The sequence below is a fragment of the Bufo gargarizans genome, chromosome 1 (assembly GCF_014858855.1).
Source record: "Bufo gargarizans isolate SCDJY-AF-19 chromosome 1, ASM1485885v1, whole genome shotgun sequence".
Lineage (NCBI taxonomy): Eukaryota > Metazoa > Chordata > Amphibia > Anura > Bufonidae > Bufo > Bufo gargarizans.
In genome coordinates this window covers 222320457-222342700 of record NC_058080.1, presented here as the reverse complement: position 1 = coordinate 222342700, position 22244 = coordinate 222320457, and the positions used below count along the sequence as shown (strand labels likewise).

The window sequence follows — 22244 nt, the reverse complement described above, 5'->3', positions numbered from 1 at the left end:
CCAAGAACAAGCAGGAACTGAAGACAGTTGCAGTAGAGGCCTGGCAGAGCACCACCAGAGATGAAAGCCAGCGTCTGGTGATGTCTATGCATTCCAGACTTCAGGCTGTAATTGACTGCAAAGGATTTGCAACCAAGTATTAAAAAGTTAAAGTTTGATTTATGATTATTATTATGTCCCATTACTTTTGGTCCCTTAACAAGTGGGAGGCACATATGCAAACTGTTGCAATTTCTACACCGTTCAACAGATTTGGATGTAAATACCCTCAAATTAAAGCTGACAGTCTGCAGTTAAAGCACATCTTGTTTGTTTAATTTCAAATCCATTGTGGTGGTGTATAGAGCCAAAATAGTTAAAATTGTGTCGATGTCCCAATATTTATGGACCTGACTGTAAATAGGAGTGCACTGCCCTTGCTAGGCTGACGGAAATAGCCGAGCCAGCGCTCAGCTATATTCGTTGGCCCCATAGAAATGAATGGAGGGCGGCTGTGCATGCGCAGTGCGCCCTCCACTACTTTTAGGGCTCCGTTCTCGGTATAGGTGCGGCAGAGGTGGGACCTGCGTCTATCAGACAATGGGGGCATATCCTCGAGATATGTCCCCATTGTGTGAGATGGGAATACCACTTTAAGAGGTTGCTATTGCATGACATGGTGCCATGTAGCCTGAAAAGATAAAGTGGTACTTATAGAAAGCAGAACTTGTCCTACACACAAAAAAATATATAACTTTTACAGATGCTTCAAATGCAAAAATAAAAATGCATATATTTCAGAGTGGCAAGATGAATATATATATATATATATATATATATATATATGAAAAGAAGACTACAGTACATCCATCACATGGAGCAACGTTTTGACAGCAAAAAATACTGTTGCATCATTTCAGGGTGGCAAGATGAATGAATATATATATATCTATATCTTAAAAAGTATTAAAGTCCAAAACTGACTTGAACCTTGGTCATATAAGAGGATAGTAATAATAACTGCTTTTATTATTAGTTCTCCTGATGAAATCAATGAGCCCTTGTTTGCTAGCTATAAGAGAGCAGGTGCTGGGGAGCACTGTGCTCAGAGATGTGTGCCTGTCAGGTGCTCCAGTGCAGGCTAGCAGGCGGCTTTAGGACCGCAGCGCCGCAGTGCTGTCAGGGTGGATGCAGAAGAAAGGAGGAGGAGAGCCTGTGACCCGGGAGGAGGATAGGGCGAGGAGAGAGCAATGCTAAATCAAGGGTACAGTTAGGCACACAGGCACCTAAGGCAGGGGATCGGGAGGAGGAGGTGTGTGTCTATAAGAGGCTCTCAGGAAAGCTCAGGCTCACTCCCCTCCCAGGTATCATCCAGCAATGAACATGTCAGTGTTGACTTTGCAGGAATATGAATTCGAGAAGCAGTTCAATGAGAATGCGGCTATCCAGTGGATGCAGGAGAACTGGTAGGTGCCCTCCTCGTCTCCTTGTGGTGGGCATTATGTGGGTGAGATGATGGTGCACTGGATCCAGTGATGGGAGCAGGCCTTCCTGGGGGTGCAGGGGGCATGCTGAGGTGCCAGGGCCCTGCTGTGTATGCAATGAATGGGCGAGCGCTGAGGCTGTGAATGGATGCAGCCTGTGCCTGCTGGGTGCACAACAGGGCTTTATACTGGGGGAGAGGGCCTCAGCTGTAATAAGCTCATGGCCATTAACCCCTAACCTGCCTCCGCAGCATCTCTTCTAGAGCTGGGCGCTTTGTAGTATGCTGGGGTTAACTGGTCTCCTCACTGGATGGAGGATTAGATTGTCAGCCTCATAGGGACAGTGCATTCTGGGGAGTGCGGTGCCATCACTGGAATACTGGGGAATGAGCGAGTGCAGCTCTGCATCACACTTCAGTGATTGATTGGAGCTGGGATTGCTCCATTCGTGAAATGTAACCTCATGCTGGTTATTTTGTATTTCTATCTAATGTAACATTTTATCTGGTCTCATAAAAATGTTTTTCTATCCACTTACTGTAGAAAAGAGCCCCCCTGGATTGTGAGCTCATTGTGGCGCCCTGTATAGTCATTGACCTACAGTCGCCCCTCTTGCTGGGCTCAGAGACATATGTAGCACGTGTTACTGTGCATCTAATGGAAGAATAAGATGCTCAGATTTGTACACCCATAGACGGAACTATTGTAGTTTTCATCTGTGAGACTAAATTCAGTGATTGGTTAAGACACTTAAAGGGAACCTGTCACCATGAAAATGCAGCATGCCTATAGAGCAGGAGGAGCTGAGCAGATTGATACATAGTTTTGTGGGAACAGATTTAGTAAAACTTGTATCTCATTCATTTATATTCCTGCCCATTCTGGGCTTTGAAGTCCAGCAGACGGTCCTATCAGTGATTGACAGCCTCTATGACTGTGTATACAGAGATAGCTGTCTATCACTGATAGGACCGACTCCTGGACTTCAAAGTCCAGAATGAGCAGGATTCTGAGCCTCATTCACACGAACGTATGTATTTTGGGGTCCGCCAAAACAGATCTGCAAAAAATACGGATGACGTCCGTGTGCATTCCGTATTTTGAGGAACGGAACAGCTGGCCCCTAATAAATAGTACTATCCTTGTTCATAATGCGGACAATAATAGGACATGTTCTATATTTTTATGGAACGGACATACGGAAACGGAATGCAGACCCATTGAAATGAATGGTTCCACATACAGTCAAACGTAAAGGACACGGAAAGAAAATACGTTTGTGTGCATGAGCCACAGGTTTTACCTACTCTTTTCCCATAGAACTATATATCATTACAATCTGCTCAGCTCCTCCTGCTCTGTAACCTGCTGCCTGCAGCTCAGACATGATGTTCAACATGACAGATTGTAATAAGTGTCACCATGATGTAAATCTCTCTGCATGTATACCACTTTCCTCAGGGCATTCTTCCTGTTTGTGGACAAATTTATTCCCTGTCATTTAAAAAAATAAAAATAAAAACCTGCAGGGAACTTTTGGTAAGTGCATAGTAGGTGAAAATGTGCTTACCATTTAAGATGGGCTAAGTAGGTGCCCATAATAGGTAGCATGGGCAGGCCCTTAGGTCAGAGAATTCGATTTCTATGTAAAGTACCAGTTCATTGGGGGTTACTTACTAAGGGTCTGTATGACTTTTTGGCGTAAAAAAATTGCAAGACCCTGTTTTGCGACCTGTTCAATGTCCATGCGGCGGGTGTTTGTACACCTTTCTCATCAATGGGGAGTGGTAGGGGCCAGGTCAGGCCACTCCACCTCTTAGGGTATGGCCACACGGTCAAGTTTCCTGATGCAGTTTTGGAAGCCAAAATCAGAATTTTATTTTAAAAAAGAGAAGTCATATCTGCCCTTTAGGGCTCTTTCAAATGAGCGTGTCTCTTGCGGGGATCACGCTCCATGTGAGAGAGGGATTGTGCGTTCTGGACTTATGAAGCCAGGGTATTATCATGATTTATAATGCTGTGTGCCTTTGCGTCACCCTTCTGTAACAGAATTATACTGATAGCTTTATGTCATTATGATTCCTTTACAGAAAGGTCAGGCAGAGGCACACAGCATTATCAATCATGATAATGCCATGCTCTTTCTAAGTCCAGAAAGCACGATCCCTCTCTCACATGGAGCATGATTCCCACAAGGGACATACTAGTGTGAAAGAGCCCTTATACTTTCTCTACTCATGATCTACTCCTGATTTTTGACTTCCAAAACTCCCTCAGGAATTACTCTGACTGTACCCTAAGACTAGTGTCCAATCTTAGTAAATGATCCCCAATATATTTATTACAATGACGTGTGTAAATAGGGTGATATAACAGTCAGCTATACCTAAGGCAATACTGGGTAGTGGCACTGATCAGTAGTCCTTACCATCTTGCCAGGTATGGGTGTCTTATAGGGGGATTCCTGCAACCCATATCCACAGGACAGGTGATAAATGTCTGATTGCTGGCACCACCACGATCACTAGAATGGGGGTGCTAAGCCTCTCATTCCTCTTCATAGTGGCTGGGGGGGCTCCCAGCAATCAGGCATTCATTACCTGAATAGGTGATAAGGGTGGATTGTGTGAATACCCCTTTAATGGCTCTTGCGCACTGAAAAGCCATTGGTGTGCACCTTCTATGGCAGCACAGAGGGTCCCTTTTTGATATTTTAAATTGGTATTTGCCAAAACCAGAAGTGGAATATACAGACTGAAAAAGGACCTCTTTGGATTTTTTCAGTGTTTTGGACCTAGTACTGGTTTTGGCTTACAGATAGTGATGCAAAATACTGGCACGTGAAAGAGACCAGTCAGTGATAAACGCATCTCAGTGTGCTTCCAATGTGGCTTCCTGATCATTGTGGGTCTAGCTCTTCTAAGGGCTTATTCACTATGGTTTTGTATCAGGGGTCCATAGATATGCTGCCACATGGTGCATGATCGAGGCACTGTCTTCTCCACTAGAAGGATTAGGGGTCATTTACTAAGGTTTACAGGAGGCTGCCTCTTCGTAAAATTTGTCACAATTTTGATGTCCCTGTGGCAGAAACTGAAACGTATAGGAGCTAGGAGCGTAGATTTGGCGCTAGTTTTCTAGTGTAAATTATAGTAAAAGCATCGGGCATCAGTGGCCCCACACTGTCTACTTAGCCCCTACTGCTTTTAAAGAAAGTGGTGAGAGAGGTGTAAAACCCCCAAAAGTTGCAAATGTATTTTTGCTAAATACATTTACACAAACGTTTGCGACTTCTTCAAGTCAAAAACCTGGCGTACATTATCCCAGAGAATACCTTCACAGGGTCGAAATTCACAGCAAAATCCACTAGTTTCCCATGTAGATTTTACTGAGGATTTGTCACTTTACAGTCTGCATAATGTACTCTTAGGGCCATAGCATGTTTCTAGGGGCGCCAAGAGGGAGAGGCAGCGTGGTAAATGTTATAGAGGTCGTTTATGCTGGTCTTTGTTTCCTCCCTTCGCCGGCAGCGGAAGCGCCTGATTTATGACAAGGCTTTTACACCTGTTCAGAACCTGCAACTCTATACAACGGCATAAATAAATGTGCCTGTGTTTTTGTCTTGTATGGAAGATGAATGTCTCCTAAATGTGAAGTGTACCTGGGAAGCATGTTTTACCTAGTACGTTAATGGCATTGCTTCTTTGGAGGCCAAGTGGATTAGTCCACCACAAGGCTAAAACAACATTTTCTAAAGTATAGTAGGTTACCATGAGAACCAAAATTGTGGTCAAACCAACCATTGCAGGGTAGATATTAAAACCACTGGGAAATATACTGATTTCGGGGCATACGTACAGGGCTAAAGAACCAGACTGGATACAGCTATCTTGCTCTAGCTACCAGATTGTTTTTATATTTTAAGACATTGTGGGGGCTTTCCGAGAATTTTGGTAATTTCAGAAACCTCTTTCAAATGAGGTTCTTCAGCAGCTGCGTTGTGCATTATTGTGCACTGTATGCTGTAGACCATAATATGGCCACTGCTATTACTTATGAAGGTGTTTCATATCAGTCAGTTAACAGAAAGTATACAGGAAGCTCCCAATTAATCTTCCAAAAGAGACTCTGCAGCAGCACAAGAATAGGCATTTGTAACATAGTTCGGGACCTGCGGAAGGGAAAATGCGGGATGCACACGGCTGTATACCTTTATTGCAGATCCGCAACTTGCGGACCACAGAAATGGATACGGTCGTGTGAAGGAGGCCTAAGTGAAATCCTACAACTGGCCTTATTCCTAAATGTATGAAACGTTTTATGTACGTTATTCCTGTGCAGCTATGTATGAGATCCCGGCTCCAGTCTTTACAGAGCACTTCCACATGTACCCTCAGTTCCCAACTCCGGCAATTTGAGTGTGAATGTAAATATCAATTGGCCATACTCTTCTGAACACCGTGGGGCAGATTTAATAATACTGTCTTGAATATTGACAGTTTAGAACTAGACGTGCTAACAGTATGATAAATCTGTCACATATTTAGAATTTAGACTCTTCTCTCAAACTATGTTACCTCTGGGTTGGCTTACTTTAAACAACACTAATTAATAGAAAATAGAACTTTATGTGCATAACTATTCACCCCCTAAAAGTCAATACTTGTGGAGCCGCCTTTTGCTGCAATTACAAATGCAAGTCTCTTTTTTTGCCCATTTTTCCAGGCAAAACTGCTCCAACTCTTTCAAATTAGATTGGCTATGCTGGTGTACAGCAGTCTTCAAGTCATGGCTCAGATTATCATTTGGATTAAGATCTGGGCTTTGACTAGGCCATTCAAATACATTTCACTCTTAACCCTTAGCTCTGTCCTTGTCTGAAATCTCTGGCAGACTGAAACCGGTTTTCTTTAAGAATTACCTTGTATTGACTGCCATCCACTTTTCCTTTCATCGTGACCAGTTTTCCAGTACCTGACTATGAGTAACACCCTTACAACATGATGTTGCCACCACCATGCTGCACTGTGGGAATGATGTTCTTTGGGTCATTGGAAGTGTTGAGTGTGCGCCACACATAGCATTTCGCGTGATGGCCAAAAAGTTCAGTTTTAGTGTCATCTGACCAGAGAACTATCTTCCAAGTGTTTGGGAAGTCTGACACAAGTTGTTTGGCAAAGCCAAAGGTGGCTTCTTATGTTTTTCTTTAAAAACAGATATCTAACACACGAAACCACTGCTGATTAGCTGTCCTGAAGATAGGCCATATTTTACCAGGCTTGACAACCCTTTTAAGAAATTGTTTTTTTTAGCCACTCGAGGTGGATTATGTGTAGGTTTCCAGGCGGAAAAACCACAGTACCAGCAAAGTGAATTAGATTTGACAGATCTCATGTACACTTAGCTTTTTTCCTCTTTGTGGAAATTGACCTGCTGTGCTTGCAAAGGGTGAGATCTGCAGCAAACTGGCATCAAATCCGCAACAAAAACCGCAAATGACACATGAAAATCTGCTTGGAATGTGTTTGTAAATACACACTAGTGTGCAGTTACCCTGAAGCCCCATTTACAGCATATAATAGTCCTACGTACAGATACTTCCATCTCCGCTGTGGATCTTTAGAGCTCCTTCAGTGTTATTGTCAGTGTCTCTGTTGATTCTTTGACTAATTCCCCCCTTGCCTGGTCCGTGAGCCTTCTTTTGCCAGGTTTGTAGTTGTGCCATATTCTTTTCATATTCTTCTAATGGTGCCCCCATGGGATTTAAAAGTTTGCAATATTTTTTTATAACCCATCCCTGATCTGTACTTCTCCACAACTTTGCCTCTGACCTGTTTTGAGAACTCCTTGGTCTTCATGTTTGTTTAGTAGTATTGTAGACTTAAAGGGGTTCTCTGGGAATTAAGACAATGAAAATGCTTAAATATTACTTCATTATAAATATATTCCCAAATACCTTACATTAGTTATAATGGCTCGTTTTGTCTGGGTAGCAATCATTAAGAAAAACACAATGGCCGCTGTCCTGTTAGTACACAAAAAGCCTGTCGTACAGCAGGAGAAGTTACTTCAGAGCACTGAGGTAAAGAGCTGCCTCATCCTCCTCTCTACTTGTCAGGGATTATGATCCCGAATACAGATGATAAAATCTTTAGCTGAATCTCTGTAGGAATGGAGTTCATGAGCAGATGTAGCTAATAAGCAGCAGCACTGCACTTGTGTTCTGTCTCCATTACCACAATCTGTCCTCTTTGTACTTCATGTCTCCTGATAAACTCCATTCCCACAAAGATTCAGCTAAGTATCATATTAAACTGTAGTCAGGATCATAATCCCTGACAGGCAGAGCAGAGAGGAGGGTGAGGCAGCTAGGACAGGTTTTGTGTATACTAACAGGACAGCGGCCATTTTGTTTCTCCTAATCATTGCTCCCTAGACAAAACGAGCCATTATAACTAATGAAAGGTATTTGGGAATATATTTATAATAAAGTAATATTTGCGTATTTTTATTTTCTTAATTCCCGGAGCACCCCTTTAAGCCTCATTCACATGTCAGTGTTCGGTCAATGATTTCCATCAGTGATTGTGAGCCAAAACCAGGATTGGAGCCTCCACAGACATGAGGTATAAGGGAAAGTTCTGCACCTGGTTTTGGCTCTAAATCACTGATGAATATCACTGACCAAAACACTGACGTGTGAATGAGGCATTAGGCGCCTTTCAGACCAGGTGTATTTATACTCATAAAGGGACACTTTGATTGCACACAGGGAACCTTATTCAACACGACCGTTGCCTGTTTTGTGGTCTGCAAATTGCTGATCCGCAAAGCACGGATACGGCCATACGGCCGTGTGTGTTCCGTATTTTGTGGAATGGAACTTCCGGTCCATAATAGAACAGTCCTCTCCTTGTACATAATGTGGACAAGAATAGGACATGTTCTATATTTTTGCGGATGCCTTGGAATGGACATATGTATGCGGACAGCACACGGTGTGTTGCCTGCATTTTTTGCGGCCCCATCGAAGTGAATAGGTCCGCATACGACCTACACAAAATGCGAACCAGATGTGGACCAAAAATAAGTTTGTGTGCTCGAGCCGTTAATTGGATGGACCAACACCAGACCTCATTTAGGGTTTTCATATCAAATGGGGTAAATATATATATATATATATATATATATATATATATATGCACTCTCAATTTTCCAGTATTTTCAGAAAATCCATTTCAATTCCTGGCTGTAGTAAAAAAAAATAAAAAAATGGAAAAACACCAAGAGGGGTGAATACTTTAACAGGACACTATACATCTGCCCCATGATGTTTTCCTTTCACAACTTTTATCACCAAAATGACAATAAAGCCTCAAGTATATGGTGTATGGATCTGTAATATGGACCCATAGACATCCATGGGCCCATACTGTAGCTCCATATGCCCCTCAGGGCAGACTGGCTATAGATACTATGAGGACCGATGTCCAGGATGCCATCTGAGCTCTCCTTTCGGCTGTGAGTGATCTGAGGGCTGTATAAGATTAAATGATCTAGCAGGCGATTGTCGGATGGGAAGCATTCCTTCCCGGCAATCGTCTGCTCGCTAGCGGAGGAGACCGCTGCTATTACATGCAGCGATCTCCTCCACAGTATGAGGAGGAGAGATCGTTATCCTGTCGCTCATCCCCATACTGACTAGTTGTTCACCAACAGCAGATTGCGATTAGACAGCACAATCTGCCGCCGGCAAACAATTTATTTTTAATCATCTTAAAAAATCTGGATTGCCCTATGTGCGAGCTTGTTCATTGGGTAATCGGCAGCAGTATTACGCTGACAGATTATCGCTAATAAGCATTCCTCATTAACTCTGTTTAACCCTGGGGTCATCAGGTTCTTACATACCTGCCTGGCAGCCACGGGTGCCCTCCTGAATTCAATTGTGTCCCCATCCTCAGGATGACGATACAATTAAATACTGCACCCTCATAGGCCACAGGCCCTATACGAGGCAGTGTACAGTACAAATGGAGCAGGGACAGAGTCTCAGGCCGGAGGCAGGAAGAGGCCTTAGGCTTCCACCTTGGAATGGGACTCGAGTATTTTATGTTTTTTTTTCTTTTCTTTTCTTGACCACTTAGGGGGCATACTACTGGGGGCACTAAAAGGGTCATTACTGGGGGCTGTCAAAGTGCTAAAAGTAGGGTTGGCTTGGTGCTTTTGCCCACATTTTCAACTCCTAAGCTCCTTATTTTAGAGACAACTGGAGTGGAAAGAGGACAGAACATGGCCACCACTGAAGGACAGGTTCTGGGGAGATTTTTTGTGCTGCAATCTGTTATCTGGTTCTGCTGGGAAGGTATTGCTGACCCCACCTACTTGTGTTGGTCCCATTCCTTCTGTCAATCTGGCCCCACCTACAACATGGGGGCAACGTAAAGTTTCCAGTCTGCCCCCGCCCTTATTTCGTATACAAGCACACAAAATCACGGTATGTTCTATCAGGTACCATGTTACGGAGGCATTACTTCTAGACAGGAATACAGAGCAGGAGCCACCATACTGGAGTATACGGAGTGCCAAATGCTTCAAGATACAGAAACATCAGACCGCCTAGTGCTGTCTTCCTTTCTTTCTATGTACGTGAAACCTAAAGTTTATAATTTTAACATCACAATTAATCTTTTTATTTTTTTATTGTATTCACTACATTGAATATGAAATGCACAGCTAGTTATTTCCTAAAAATAGCAACTCAAACTATTTTGTTATGATTTCTTTTTCTAAATATTACTTTTTTGTTGACTACTTTAAATAATGAATTCGTTTGTAGCCTTTTACTGCTGTATTCACCTGGGTATAGAATTCATGTGGGCATTGATTATGCTCCTTAGTAAGCTGTCTTTACTAATTAAAAAGAAATCTTATCCTCACTCCATGCTCTAGTGGATGGCATGATCAGTGCAAAACTAATTGGGCTTCTACAAACATGTCAGAAATTAGGCATGTAGAATATAATTTTGTATGAGTCTATCTTCACAATACTGGAATATGTGTTAGCTTGGTACAACAGGAGGAACACATATAGAACAGAATTTTGCATTATGCCATTTGACATTCCAAGATTAGTGTGAAATGGTTCTTCGGGAAGGTTTTACACAGCAGCAGTGATGTAACTAGAGTGTGGGCCCCAGTGCAAACTTTGGATTGCCCCCTCCCCCCCATTTATACAAAGAGGCGGCAATTTATTTTTTACACTAAGCCCAATGCATGGCTACATTTACCCAGTCCTAACTAATAAAAATCTGGTCCTACCTCATCCAGGGTGTTGCTGGCGTTGGCGTGATGTTCACTGGATCCAGAACAAGGTCACTGTGGTGATAGAGAAAAAAAGAATAATCACATAAGAAAGGGATGGTGACTCCCACTGTGAAATCACCAGCAGGCTGTGCTGGCCTGTAAGACTGAGCCATGCCAATGTATAGCAGGGTAATCTAGGACATTTCCCCTAAGTGCTACCACACAGTACTAATGCCCACATTGTGGCCCTTCACAGTAATTAAGCCCACCTTTTGGCCCCTTCACAAAAGTTATGTCCTCCTTGTGGTCCCTCACAGCAGATATAGCCACCTTTGTTCCTGTCACAGTAGTTATGCCCACTTTTGTGCCCCCTCACAGTAGTTATGCCAAGATATGTGCCCCCTTACAGTAGTTATGCCCAGATATGTGCCCCCTCACAGTAGTTATGCCCAGATATGTGCCCCCTCACAGTAGTTATGCCCAGATATGTGCCCCCTCACAGTAGTTATGGCTGATATGTGCCCCTCTCACACTAGTAATGCCCAGATGTGTCCCCTCACACTAGTAATGCCCAGATCTTTGCCCCCTCACAGTGGTTATGGCCAGATATGTGCCCCCCTCACAGTAGTTATGCCCACATATGTGCCCCCTCAAAGTAGTTATGGCAGATTAGGTGCCCCCTCACAGTAGTTATTCCAGATTAGGTGCCCCCTCAGTAAAGATGCCCACTTTTGTGCCCCCTCACTCTAGTTGTGGCACCCTTTTGCCTCCAGTCTGCAGCTTTATGGGAAAAAAACAAAAAACACATACTTACCCTCTTCCCTGATGACGCACTCCCACACTCACATTGCGCAGCTGGCTTTGCTGGAGGCCGATTCCTGGGCTTTTAGCGCTCCTCCCACAGGCAGCAGTGTGATTTGTTGCCTACAGTGGGAGTGCCGGAGCTCAGAAGAAAAGTGAAGCAGGAAGCAGAGAGGGCTCCATGCTTCACTCTGGAGACGAGAACTGCCAGGTGAGTACGCGCGCCCCCCCCCCCCCCTCCCCCTTGCCTCTGCACCCGGGCGCATATTATACATGTTTGAAGAGTGCTCTGACGGGGCCCAGCATTGTCACTGTACTTCATGCCGGGCCCCCTCACCCCATAGGGCCCGGTCACACCCTTTGCCGCGATAGTTACACCCCTGCACAGCAGACACCTGCTAGCAGTGTTAATGATTGGAGAAAACTCCAGGAGTGGGTTGCCTTTAATGCCACAACAAGATTGTGAGAGCTGTTCAGTTGCTATGGCAGCCAGAAGCCTTGTGAAGGACACCAAGCCTGCCATAGTAAACTTCCTAACATAGCAGTTTTCCCATATACTGCAGTGGTAAACCATTACAGTCTATGGTACAAGTGATCTGATGATCACCTGTTCAAGTCCCCTAGGGGGATTAAAAGTAAAGTTAAAAAAATAAATCCCTGAAAGAGATTGAATAAAAAGTATTGAAAAAATTGTATTAATAAAAACTACATATTGTTTGGGAAAAAAGCCCTTCCCGTATCTTATGGTGTCAGAATATGTCGATGCAACAATTATTTAAATTTTATGTAGAAAAGGCCATCAATATCAAAATCTTGGGCAACCCCTTTAGGCTGTATGCCATTCCTTCATGGGTTTTGCAAGGATATGTTTAATGTTTCTAAATTCGTATTCTGATTTGCAATGAAGATATTCCAATTGTCTGGAGTTTTCATGAATGTTAAATGGGTTGACCAGCAGGGCCACTGCAGTTCTGATACTTACCGGGTGGTCGCTGGTCCCCACTTCCTGGTCGCAGAGGTGACCTATAATTTATAAATACTAAGGGCAGGTGTTCTTCACTGAAATCACAGCAATACACACTGGGGGCACTGCCACAGATCCAAGCCAGACCCAGATGATGTACACGGCTCCCTTGGAATATTCACACTGTGCAGCATATATATGGAATATAACATGAATAGGGATGAGCAAACTTGTGTTTCAAGTTCAGGCGTACAAGGTTCGGGTTATCTAAGAATTCTGTTATGGATTCTGGTAGCGGAATCTATAACGGAATTCTTAGATAACCCGAACCTTGTACGCCTGAACTTATCTAAGAATTCTGTTATGGATTCTGGTAGCGGAATCTATAACGGAATTCTTAGATAACCCGAACCCAAACCTTGTACGCCGAACTTGAAACACAAGTTCGCTCATCCTTAAGGCTAGGGCTAGACGACAACATGTGTCACACGACATTGATGTCGCACCAATGTTGTGCAATCATTTTTATAATGATAAACAGACAAAACGATTCTATAAACAGATACACATAGGTCCCATTATTTAAACAACACTAAACTAAATAAAAAAAAGACCCTAAAATGTTGATATTTATTATGATCCTCTAAAAAGACCTTTCAATCAGGTCATATACAATAAGATACATATCCCAGTCAGTGACGAAAAACATAAACACAGTCACACCATAGAGGGAGGTAATTAATGCATAGTCAGGGGAGTATTCAAAAGGTGGGGGTATCTTTCCCTGGACACACCCTATTACTCACCCCTAAAGCCAGGAGGAATCTCTTAATGGTGGAGATCCTCCGTCCTCGTACCTACCCTAAATACCCTAGACAAACTCTAATGAAGGGTTTCCCTCTACCCTAACGCGTTTCCCCCTAAAGGGTTCCTCAGGGGGTAAGTATGGGAAACAGTGCCACTATGGGCAAAAGAACAATACATAAAGGGTATATAACACAGATATAACAATAGATAATATGGTAAAGAAAATGGCCCACTACACAGATCGATGCTCAGGGATAACCAAAGTACACATGGCAAATTTCCAAGGAGTATAGATGCCCCAATAGACATGCAGGACGGGGGGCCGGTACACAAGGCTGAATCGATGGTGCAGGATGATGCATTAATTACCTCCCTCTATGGTGTGACCGTGTTTATGTCTTTCGTCACTGACTGGGATATGTATCTTACTGTATATGACCTGATTGAAAGGTCTTTTTTTTTTTTTCATAATAAATATCAACATTTTAGGGTCTTTTTTTTTAAAGGGCTTCTGTCAGCCCACTAAACCGTTTTTAGTTTTTTTTGTTTACTAATAATCCCTATACTGCGAGCTCTGCATACATAAGTTAAATAATCATTTTGGTTCAGTAGAATTTGAAAAAAAGCTATTTTTAAAATATGTAAATTAACTTGCTACCAGCAAGTAGGGCGGCTACTTGCTGGTAGCAGCCGCATCCTCCGATCCTAATGACGCCCCCTCCACATTGTGATTGACAGGGCCAGGGAACGGAATCGTTCTCTGCTGGCCCTGCCTGTTTGCATTCAAAATCCGGCGCCTGCGCCGTGGCCGTACCTATCTTCAATCTGCGCAGGCGCACTGAGAGGCGGCCGCTCACTCGGCCGCTCCATCCTCAAAGCGCCTGCGCCGGGTGTAGATGTGACGTCATCGGCGCAGGCGCATTGAGGATGGAGCGGCCGAGCAAGCGGCCGCCTCTCAGTGCGCCTGCGCAGATTGAAGATAGGTACGGCCGCGGCAAATGTCGTTGTGTAGCCCTAGCCTAAACATGAATGATAAAACTGCCCTTGGATCTGTAGCTGTTATTCCAGTGTGGATTGCTGTGATTTCAGTGAAGAACACCTGCGCTACGTAGTGTCTGACTGAATGGAATAAATATGAGTAATATAGGACTGCAAAGGAGACCTTCTCTACTGTGTAGGTCTTTGGGTAGTGGTGAGTCACTGAGGCTTCTGCCCTGTTTTTGTAGGTGGAACATTTGCATCCGTGGATCGTGCATTTTTTCACAGTGGTGACATGACTTAGCCAATGATTGGCTGGGGAGTCAACTCTTGCCATTTCTTGTGTGTTGAGTCTGTATAGGGACTTTCAGTGTTTCTTTGTGGTCTTCAGTAGCAGGACTGGGGAGTCGGATGGACAAAGTTCTGACTCTGTCTCGTTCAAAAATGGATGATAATTTAGTAATAACACATTTATTGTAGTAAAATGGTAACATCAAGCTTTTTCTTACTATCATGTAAGAAAGAAGAAAATATACTCACGCCTAGCCCTGAAGTCTTTGGAAGTCTCTTGATTGCTCATTTGCTTCACTGTTCAGCACAGGCGCATTACAGAATCCATCATCCAGCAAGCTTCTGTACGGTACTGTGCCGCGCAGTGAAGTGAACGAGCAGTAATAAGACTTCGGAAGACTTTAGGGCTAGGCATAAGTATGTCTTCACTGCCTGGTCCTGTCAGTCAGAGTGGTGGGGACAGTGTAGGTTGCAGTGTTCTCGAGATATGAGGATTTTTATCTTTATGCAAATCAGGCAGCTCGAGCACCAAGAGGCAGGCTGTAGCGCTTGGAGCACTTCTACAGCTATGCCCCTAGTGCTCATTATACTGCACTTCTCCTTGAGTCTTTAGATAAGGAACTTAGGCTACTTTCACACTAGTGTTTATATTTTCCGGTATTGAGATCCGTCATAGGATCTTAATACCGGAAAAAAACGCTCCTGCTTTGTCCCCATTCATTGTCAATGGGGACAAAACGTAACTGAACAGAACAGAATGCTCCAAAATGCATTCCGTTTCGTTGCGTTCCCATACCGGAAAGCAAACCACGGCATGCTGCGTTTTTCTTTCCGTCATGGGATGTGGAGCAAGAACCACAATGCAAGTCAATGGGGTCGGATCTGTTTAACTCTGACACAATAGAAAACGGATCCGTCCCCCATTGACTTTGTGGAGTTCATGACGGATCGATCTTGGCTATGTTAAAGATAATACAACCAGATCCGTTCATAACTGATGCAGATGGTTGTATTATTAGTAACAGAAGCGTTTTTGCTGAACCCTGCTGGATCCAGTAAAAACACTAGTGGGAAAGTAGCCTTAGTACTGAGCATGTGCAGCACAGTTTCGGGCACTGAACTAAGGGCCTTGGAGCAGCATGAAGATACCTAGTATAAGAAACAGGAGCAGCATGAAGATACCTAGTATAAGAAACAGGAGAGAACACAGGGGAGGTGAAAACTGATTTTCTATCACCACCAGAACACCCTGCTCATCCCTGTGCTGCATAAATAAGGGGCTTAGACTGAAAGAACATAAAATATTTTCATGATTAACATTTCTTAACTTTTCTAAATTTTATATGAATTTTTCTAAATGTATATAAATCACACAGTATTAATAGATTTTTTTTTAAGCTGGAGTCAATACTGTTCTTCTGACTCCACCCAAAGCTAGCTTAACTCCAGCTCCACAGCTCCCTTTAGTAGTGGCTAAATGTGCCCATGATGAAATCTGTGATAAGATGGTCAGTCATTCATCCGTGAACATTTCTGTGAAGAATCCGTGTTTGGTTAGTGTGTCCGGACAGCACAAGTCCGTGAATCACTGATGTGTGAATGAGGTCTAAGGTAATGATTCCTCCTTTCTGTGTAGAAGAACATACCCCTTAAAGAGAATCTGTCACCAGTTTTACGGTATCCTGTCTGAGGGCTGAAAAAAACAGGTTATAGAAAGCTTAAAGGGGTTGTCCGGTTCAGAGCTGAACCCGGACATAGCCACATTTTCACCCAGGCAGCCCCCTGTTATGAGCTTCGGAGCATTTTATGCTCCGGTGCTCTCCTTTGCCCTGTGCAGTATCGCGCAGGGCAAGGGCTTTTTTAGGAAGTCCGGTACGTACCGGGCTCTCCATAGGGACTGCTAGGCGGAGGCGTCCACCCAGCAGTGAGCCTGGTTACGTCACCGACACTAATGGGTCCGGCTTTAGCGCTACCCTAGCCTGTAAAACGGCTAGGGCAGCACTAAAGCCCGCCCATCAAAGCCGGTGACATCACCGAATACACTGATGGGCGGAAGCCTCCGTCTAGCAGTGTTAAAACATAAACAAAAAAGCCCTTGCCCTGCACGCTGAAAATGTGGGTATGTCTGGGTTCAGCACTGAACTCTGAGAACCCCTTTAAGGCTAGTTGCAGACTAGCGTCAGAGATCCGGCAGCGGTTTTCATTATAGTGAATGGGGCCGGATGGAGGCTTACAAACCGCCGGCAATGCCAGAATGCACAGAGGTCCGGAACGGCCTGCCGGATCTCTGACGCTAGTCTGCAACTAGCCTAAGCAAAATGCTGGGGAACTTATTGGAAATAACAAAGATGTTTTCCCAAAATCTGTACTGATCTGCTCCAGAGCCAGCAGTGCACAGGAGTATGCTCAATACACTGCACACTGGAGTCCTCATTCATGAGCTTCTGGCTCCTCTCACCGCTGACTGACAGCTCTCTAGGTGGGAAGGCTGGAAGCCATGATGCCAGTGTGAACAGAGCCCGGCATTGTATTTATAAGTGATTGATAATACCAGGCACGTTTAACCCATAGGTCAGTGATGGCAAACCTTTTACAGACCGAGTGCCCAAACTGCGACCAAAAACCCACTTATTTATCCCAAAGTGCCAACACAGCAATTTACCCTGAATACTACGGTCCAATATACTGTAGTGTATGTTCCATGTACTTTATCATTTGGCTATACCAGCCTGCCTACATTCAGTGCGCTGCCTGTGCTGTTCATAGTGCGCCCTGTGCTGATGAATGGGAGGAGAGGTCTAAGGCCTCTTGCACACGAACGTTGTGCATTCGTTCCGTGCATTGGGGACCGCAATTTGTGGTCCCCAATGCACGTGCAATGTCTGTGCTGCATCCGGAACGGATCGAGACCCATTCAACTTAAATGGGTCCGTTATCCTGCCGCACCGCGAAAAAATAAAGTTAAATTTTTTTGCGGTGCGGAGGCACGGACAGAAACACCACGGAAGCTCCGTAGGGTTCCGATCCGTGCTTCCGTTCCGCATCTCCGTGATTGAGGACCCATTCAAGTGAATGGGTCTGCATCCGTGATGCGGAGTGCACGCGGGCTGGTGCCTGTGTATTGCGGACCTGCAGTATGCGGGCCGCAATACGTCCACACAACGTTCGTGTGCAAGAAGCTCACAGCTGGGAGCACAGATCTGTGTTTTGCACACCTAAAAACACTTGAGCCTGTGTGCATGAGGCCTAAATCGGAGGCAAAACAGCAGTATTTATGCTATGGGGTGGATTTTAGCATGAGCCCTTAAACGCTGTGGAAATTGTCTGTTTTCTGCTGCAGCATCTGCTTTGGATTTTTGCAGTGTGGACAAAGCCTCTGACTGTTTTTAAAAGGTACTAAGGATATTGGGGTCATTTATCAAACTGATGCAAAGTAGAACTGGCTTAGAGTGCGTTTACACTAGCGTTAGGAATTCCGTTATGGGTATAACGGAAAATAATGGAATGCCCAGACAGAATGCAAAACGGAAGCCTTTAAAAGGCATTACGTTTGCTCTCTGTCCTAATAGAAGTCTATAGGAAAGCATAACGGATCCGTCTGGGTCCCGTTATGCAACACGGAAAACAAAGTCCTGTCGATAGGATTGCATAACGGGACCCATACGGATCCGTTTTGATTCCCATAGACTTCTATTAGAACGGAGAGCAAACGGAATGCCTTTTAACCGCCTCCGGACCGCCTAACGCAGATCTGCGGTCCGGAGGCGGCAGCTCTGCACACAGTCACGCATATACGCGTCATCTCGCGAGAGCCGTGATTTCCTGTGAACACGCGCACACAGGCGCGCGCGCTCACAGGAACGGAAGGTAAGCGAGTGGATCTCCAGCCTGCCAGCGGCGATCGCTCGCTGGCAGGCTGGAGATGTGATTTTTTTTAACCCCTAACAGGTATATTAGACGCTGTTTTGATAACAGCGTCTAATATACCTGCTACCTGGTCCTCTGGTGGTCCCTTTTGTTTGGATCGACCACCAGAGGACACAGGTAGCTGTGTAAAGTACCACAAAACACTACACTACACCCCCCCCCCGTCACTTATTAACCCCTTATGAACCCCTGATCACCCATGATCACCCCATATAGACTCCCTGATCACCCCCCTGTCATTGATCACCCCCCTGTCATTGATCACCCCCCTGTCAGGCTCCGTTCAGACGTCCGTATGATTTTTACAGATCCACGGATACATGGATCGGATCCGCAAAACACATACGGACGTCTGAATGGAGCCTTACAGGGGGGTGATCAATGACAGGCGGGTGATCACCCATATAGATTCCCTGATCACCCCCTGTCATTGATCACCCCCCTGTAAGGCTCCATTCAGATGTCCGTATGATTTTTACGGATCCACGGATACATGGATCGGATCCGCAAAACACATACGGACGTCTGAATGGAGCCTTACAGGGGGGTGATCAATGACAGGCGGGTGATCACCCATATAGATTCCCTGATCACCCCCTGTCATTGATCACCCCCCTGTAAGGCTCCATTCAGATGTCCGTATGATTTTTACGGATCCACGGATACATGGATCGGATCTGCAAAACACATATGGACATCTGAATGGAGCCTTACAGGGGGGTGATCAATGACAGGAGGGTGATCACCCATATAGATTTCCTGATCACCCCCTGTCATTGATCACCCCCCTGTAAGGCTCCATTCAGACGTCCGTATGCGTTTTGCGGATCCGATCCATGTATCCGTGGATCCGTAAAAATCATACAGACGTCTGAATGGAGCCTTACAGGGGGGTGATCAATGACAGGGGGGTGATCACCCCATATAGACTCCCTGATCACCCCCCTGTCATTGATAACCCCCTGTAAGTCTCCATTCAGACATTTTTTTGGGCCCAAGTTAGTGGAAGTTGTTTTTTTTTTTTTGTTTGTTTTTTCTTACTAAGTCTCATATTCCACTAACTTGTGTCAAAAAATAAAATCTCACATGAACTCACCATACCCCTCACGGAATCCAAATGCGTAAAATTTTTTAGACATTTATATTCCAGACTTCTTCTGACGCTTTAGGGCCCCTAAAATGCCAGGGCAGTATAAATACCCCACATGTGACCCCATTTCGGAATGAAGACACCCGAAGGTATTCCGTGAGGGGCATATTGAGTCCATGAAAGATTGAAATTTTTGTCCCAAGTTAGCGGAAAGGGAGACTTTGTGAGAAAATACCAAAAAAAAAAAAAATTTCCGCTAACTTGTGCCAAAAAAATTCTATGAACTCGCCATGCCCCTCACGGAATACCTTGGGGTGTCTTCTTTCCAAAATGGGGTCACTTGTGGGGTAGTTATACTGCCCTGGCAATTTAGGGGCCCAAATGTGTGAGAAGTAGTTTGCAATCAAAATGTGTAAAAAATGGCCTGCGAAATCCGAAAGGTGCTCTTTGGAATGTGGGCCCCTTTGCCCACCTTGGCTGCAAAAAAGTGTCACACATGTGGTATCGCCGTACTCAGGAGAAGTTGGGGAATGTGTTTTGGGGTGTCATTTTACATATACCCATGCTGGGTGAGATAAATATCTTGGTCAAATGCCAACTTTGTATAAAAAAATTGGAAAAGTTGTCTTTTGCCAAGATATTTCTCTCACCCAGCATGGGTATATGTAAAATGACACCCCAAAACACATTCCCCAACTTCTCCTGAGTACGGCGATACCAGATGTGTGACACTTTTTTGCAGCCTAGGTGGGCAAATGGACCCACATTCCAAAGCGCACCTTTCGGATTTCACCGGTCATTTTTGGGCCCCTAAATTGCCAGGGCAGTATAACTACGCCACAAGTGACCCCATTTTGGAAAGAAGACACCCCAAGGTATTTTGTGATGGGCATAGTGAGTTCATGGAAGTTTTTATTTTTTGTCAGAAGTGAGTGGAATATGAGACTTTGTAAGAAAAAAAAAATCAAAGAAAAAAATCATAATTTTCCGCTAACTTGTGACAAAAAATAAAAAGTTCTATGAACTCACTATGCCCATCAGCGAATACCTTAGGGTGTCTATTTTCCGAAATGGGGTCATTTGTGGGGGTTTTCTACTGTTTGGGCATTGTAGAACCTCAGGAAACATGACAGGTGCTCAGAAAGTCAGAGCTGCTTCAAAAAGCGGAAATTCACATTTTTGTACCATAGTTTGTAAACGCTATAACTTTTACCCAAACCATTTTTTTTTTGCCCAAACATTTTTTTTTATCAAAGACATGTAGAACAATAAATTTAGCGAAAAATTTATATATGGATGTCGTTTTTTTTGCAAAATTTTACAACTGAAAGTGAAAAATGTCATTTTTTGGCAAAAAAAATCGTTAAATTTCGATTAATAACAACAAAAAAAGTAAAAATGTCAGCAGCAATGAAATACCACCAAATGAAAGCTCTATTAGTGAGAAGAAAAGGAGGTAAAATTCATTTGGGTGGTAAGTTGTATGACCGAGCAATAAACAGTGAAAGTAGTGTAGTGCAGAAGTGTAAAAAGTGGCCTGGTCATTAAGGGGGTTTCAGCTAGCGGGGCTGAAGTGGTTAAAGGCTTCCGTTTTGCATTCCTTCATAATACAAGTCTATGGGTAGAAGAACGGATCCGTCCTTCCGTCTCATGGATTCCGTTATTACCATGTTATAATGGAAAGCCATAACGGAATCCCTAACGTTAGTGTGAACCTACCCGTAGTTGCCCCCATAGCAACCAATCAGATTCCTCCTTTCAGCTCCTGGAAAATGAAAGGTGGAATCTGATTGGTTGCTATGGGCAACTAAGCCAGTTCTACTTTACACCAGTTTGATAAATGACCCCCATATATTTTTTGGGGGGCTCTGAAGGTTTTTGAGGGCAACTTCTGCCTGGCATGCTGTTAGAAGGGCAGTCTCTGGCTGAGGCGTTTTTGATGACCATTCTTTGGCAGGGGTTCAGTTTATGAGGGACACTTTGGTGGACATGGTTTCTTAGGGACTCTCTGGTGGACATGGCTTTTGAGGGACTCTCTGGTGGACATGGCTTTTGAGGGACTCTCTGGTGGACATGGCTTTTGAGGGACTCTCTGGTGGACATGGCTTTTGAGGGACACTCTGGTGGACATGGCTTTTGAGGGACACTCTGGTGGACATGGCTTTTGAGGGACTCTCTGGTGGACGTGGCTTTTGAGGGGTACTGTGGCTTTCATATCTGCATCTTCTATACAGTTATGGCGGTTCCACACGTTTACATGAGGGCAGACACCCCTGTGGGATAGTACTCTGCTTTCGGCTATTCAGCATTTAGTGGAATGCAGAAAGGCACATTGTTAAACGCCTAGAGCGAATATAGGAATTTGAATGGGAGTTTTCACCTCATGCTGCATAGTACAGCGCTGAATGACAACTACAGCCGCTCTGACTGACCGACCAATCAGAGCCATCTTGTGATGTCTGCTGACACACAGCGCGCCAATTGTAAGGCAGCTGCTGTGTTCTGACCGCTGGAATAGAAACCGTGCGGGATGACGTCACGGGGGCGGGGCTGCTTAGTCGTCCCGCGTACTGTAGGTGCCTGCCGCTGATTCGCTGAATGAACGCGTGGTGCCGGT

At 44.4% G+C, this 22244-nt stretch overlaps 1 protein-coding gene across 1 annotated transcript in view; it reads left to right on the top strand.

Moving 5' to 3' along the window:
• The first annotated feature begins 1222 nt into the window (after positions 1 to 1222).
• Positions 1223 to 22244, top strand: part of ELOVL6 (ELOVL fatty acid elongase 6) — a 126708-nt gene continuing 105686 nt past the window's right edge. The window contains exon 1 of the mRNA XM_044268402.1: positions 1223 to 1445. Within this exon, the coding sequence (XP_044124337.1) occupies positions 1357 to 1445 (89 nt within the window). The 5' untranslated portion in view covers positions 1223 to 1356. The remainder of the gene's footprint in view (positions 1446 to 22244) is intronic.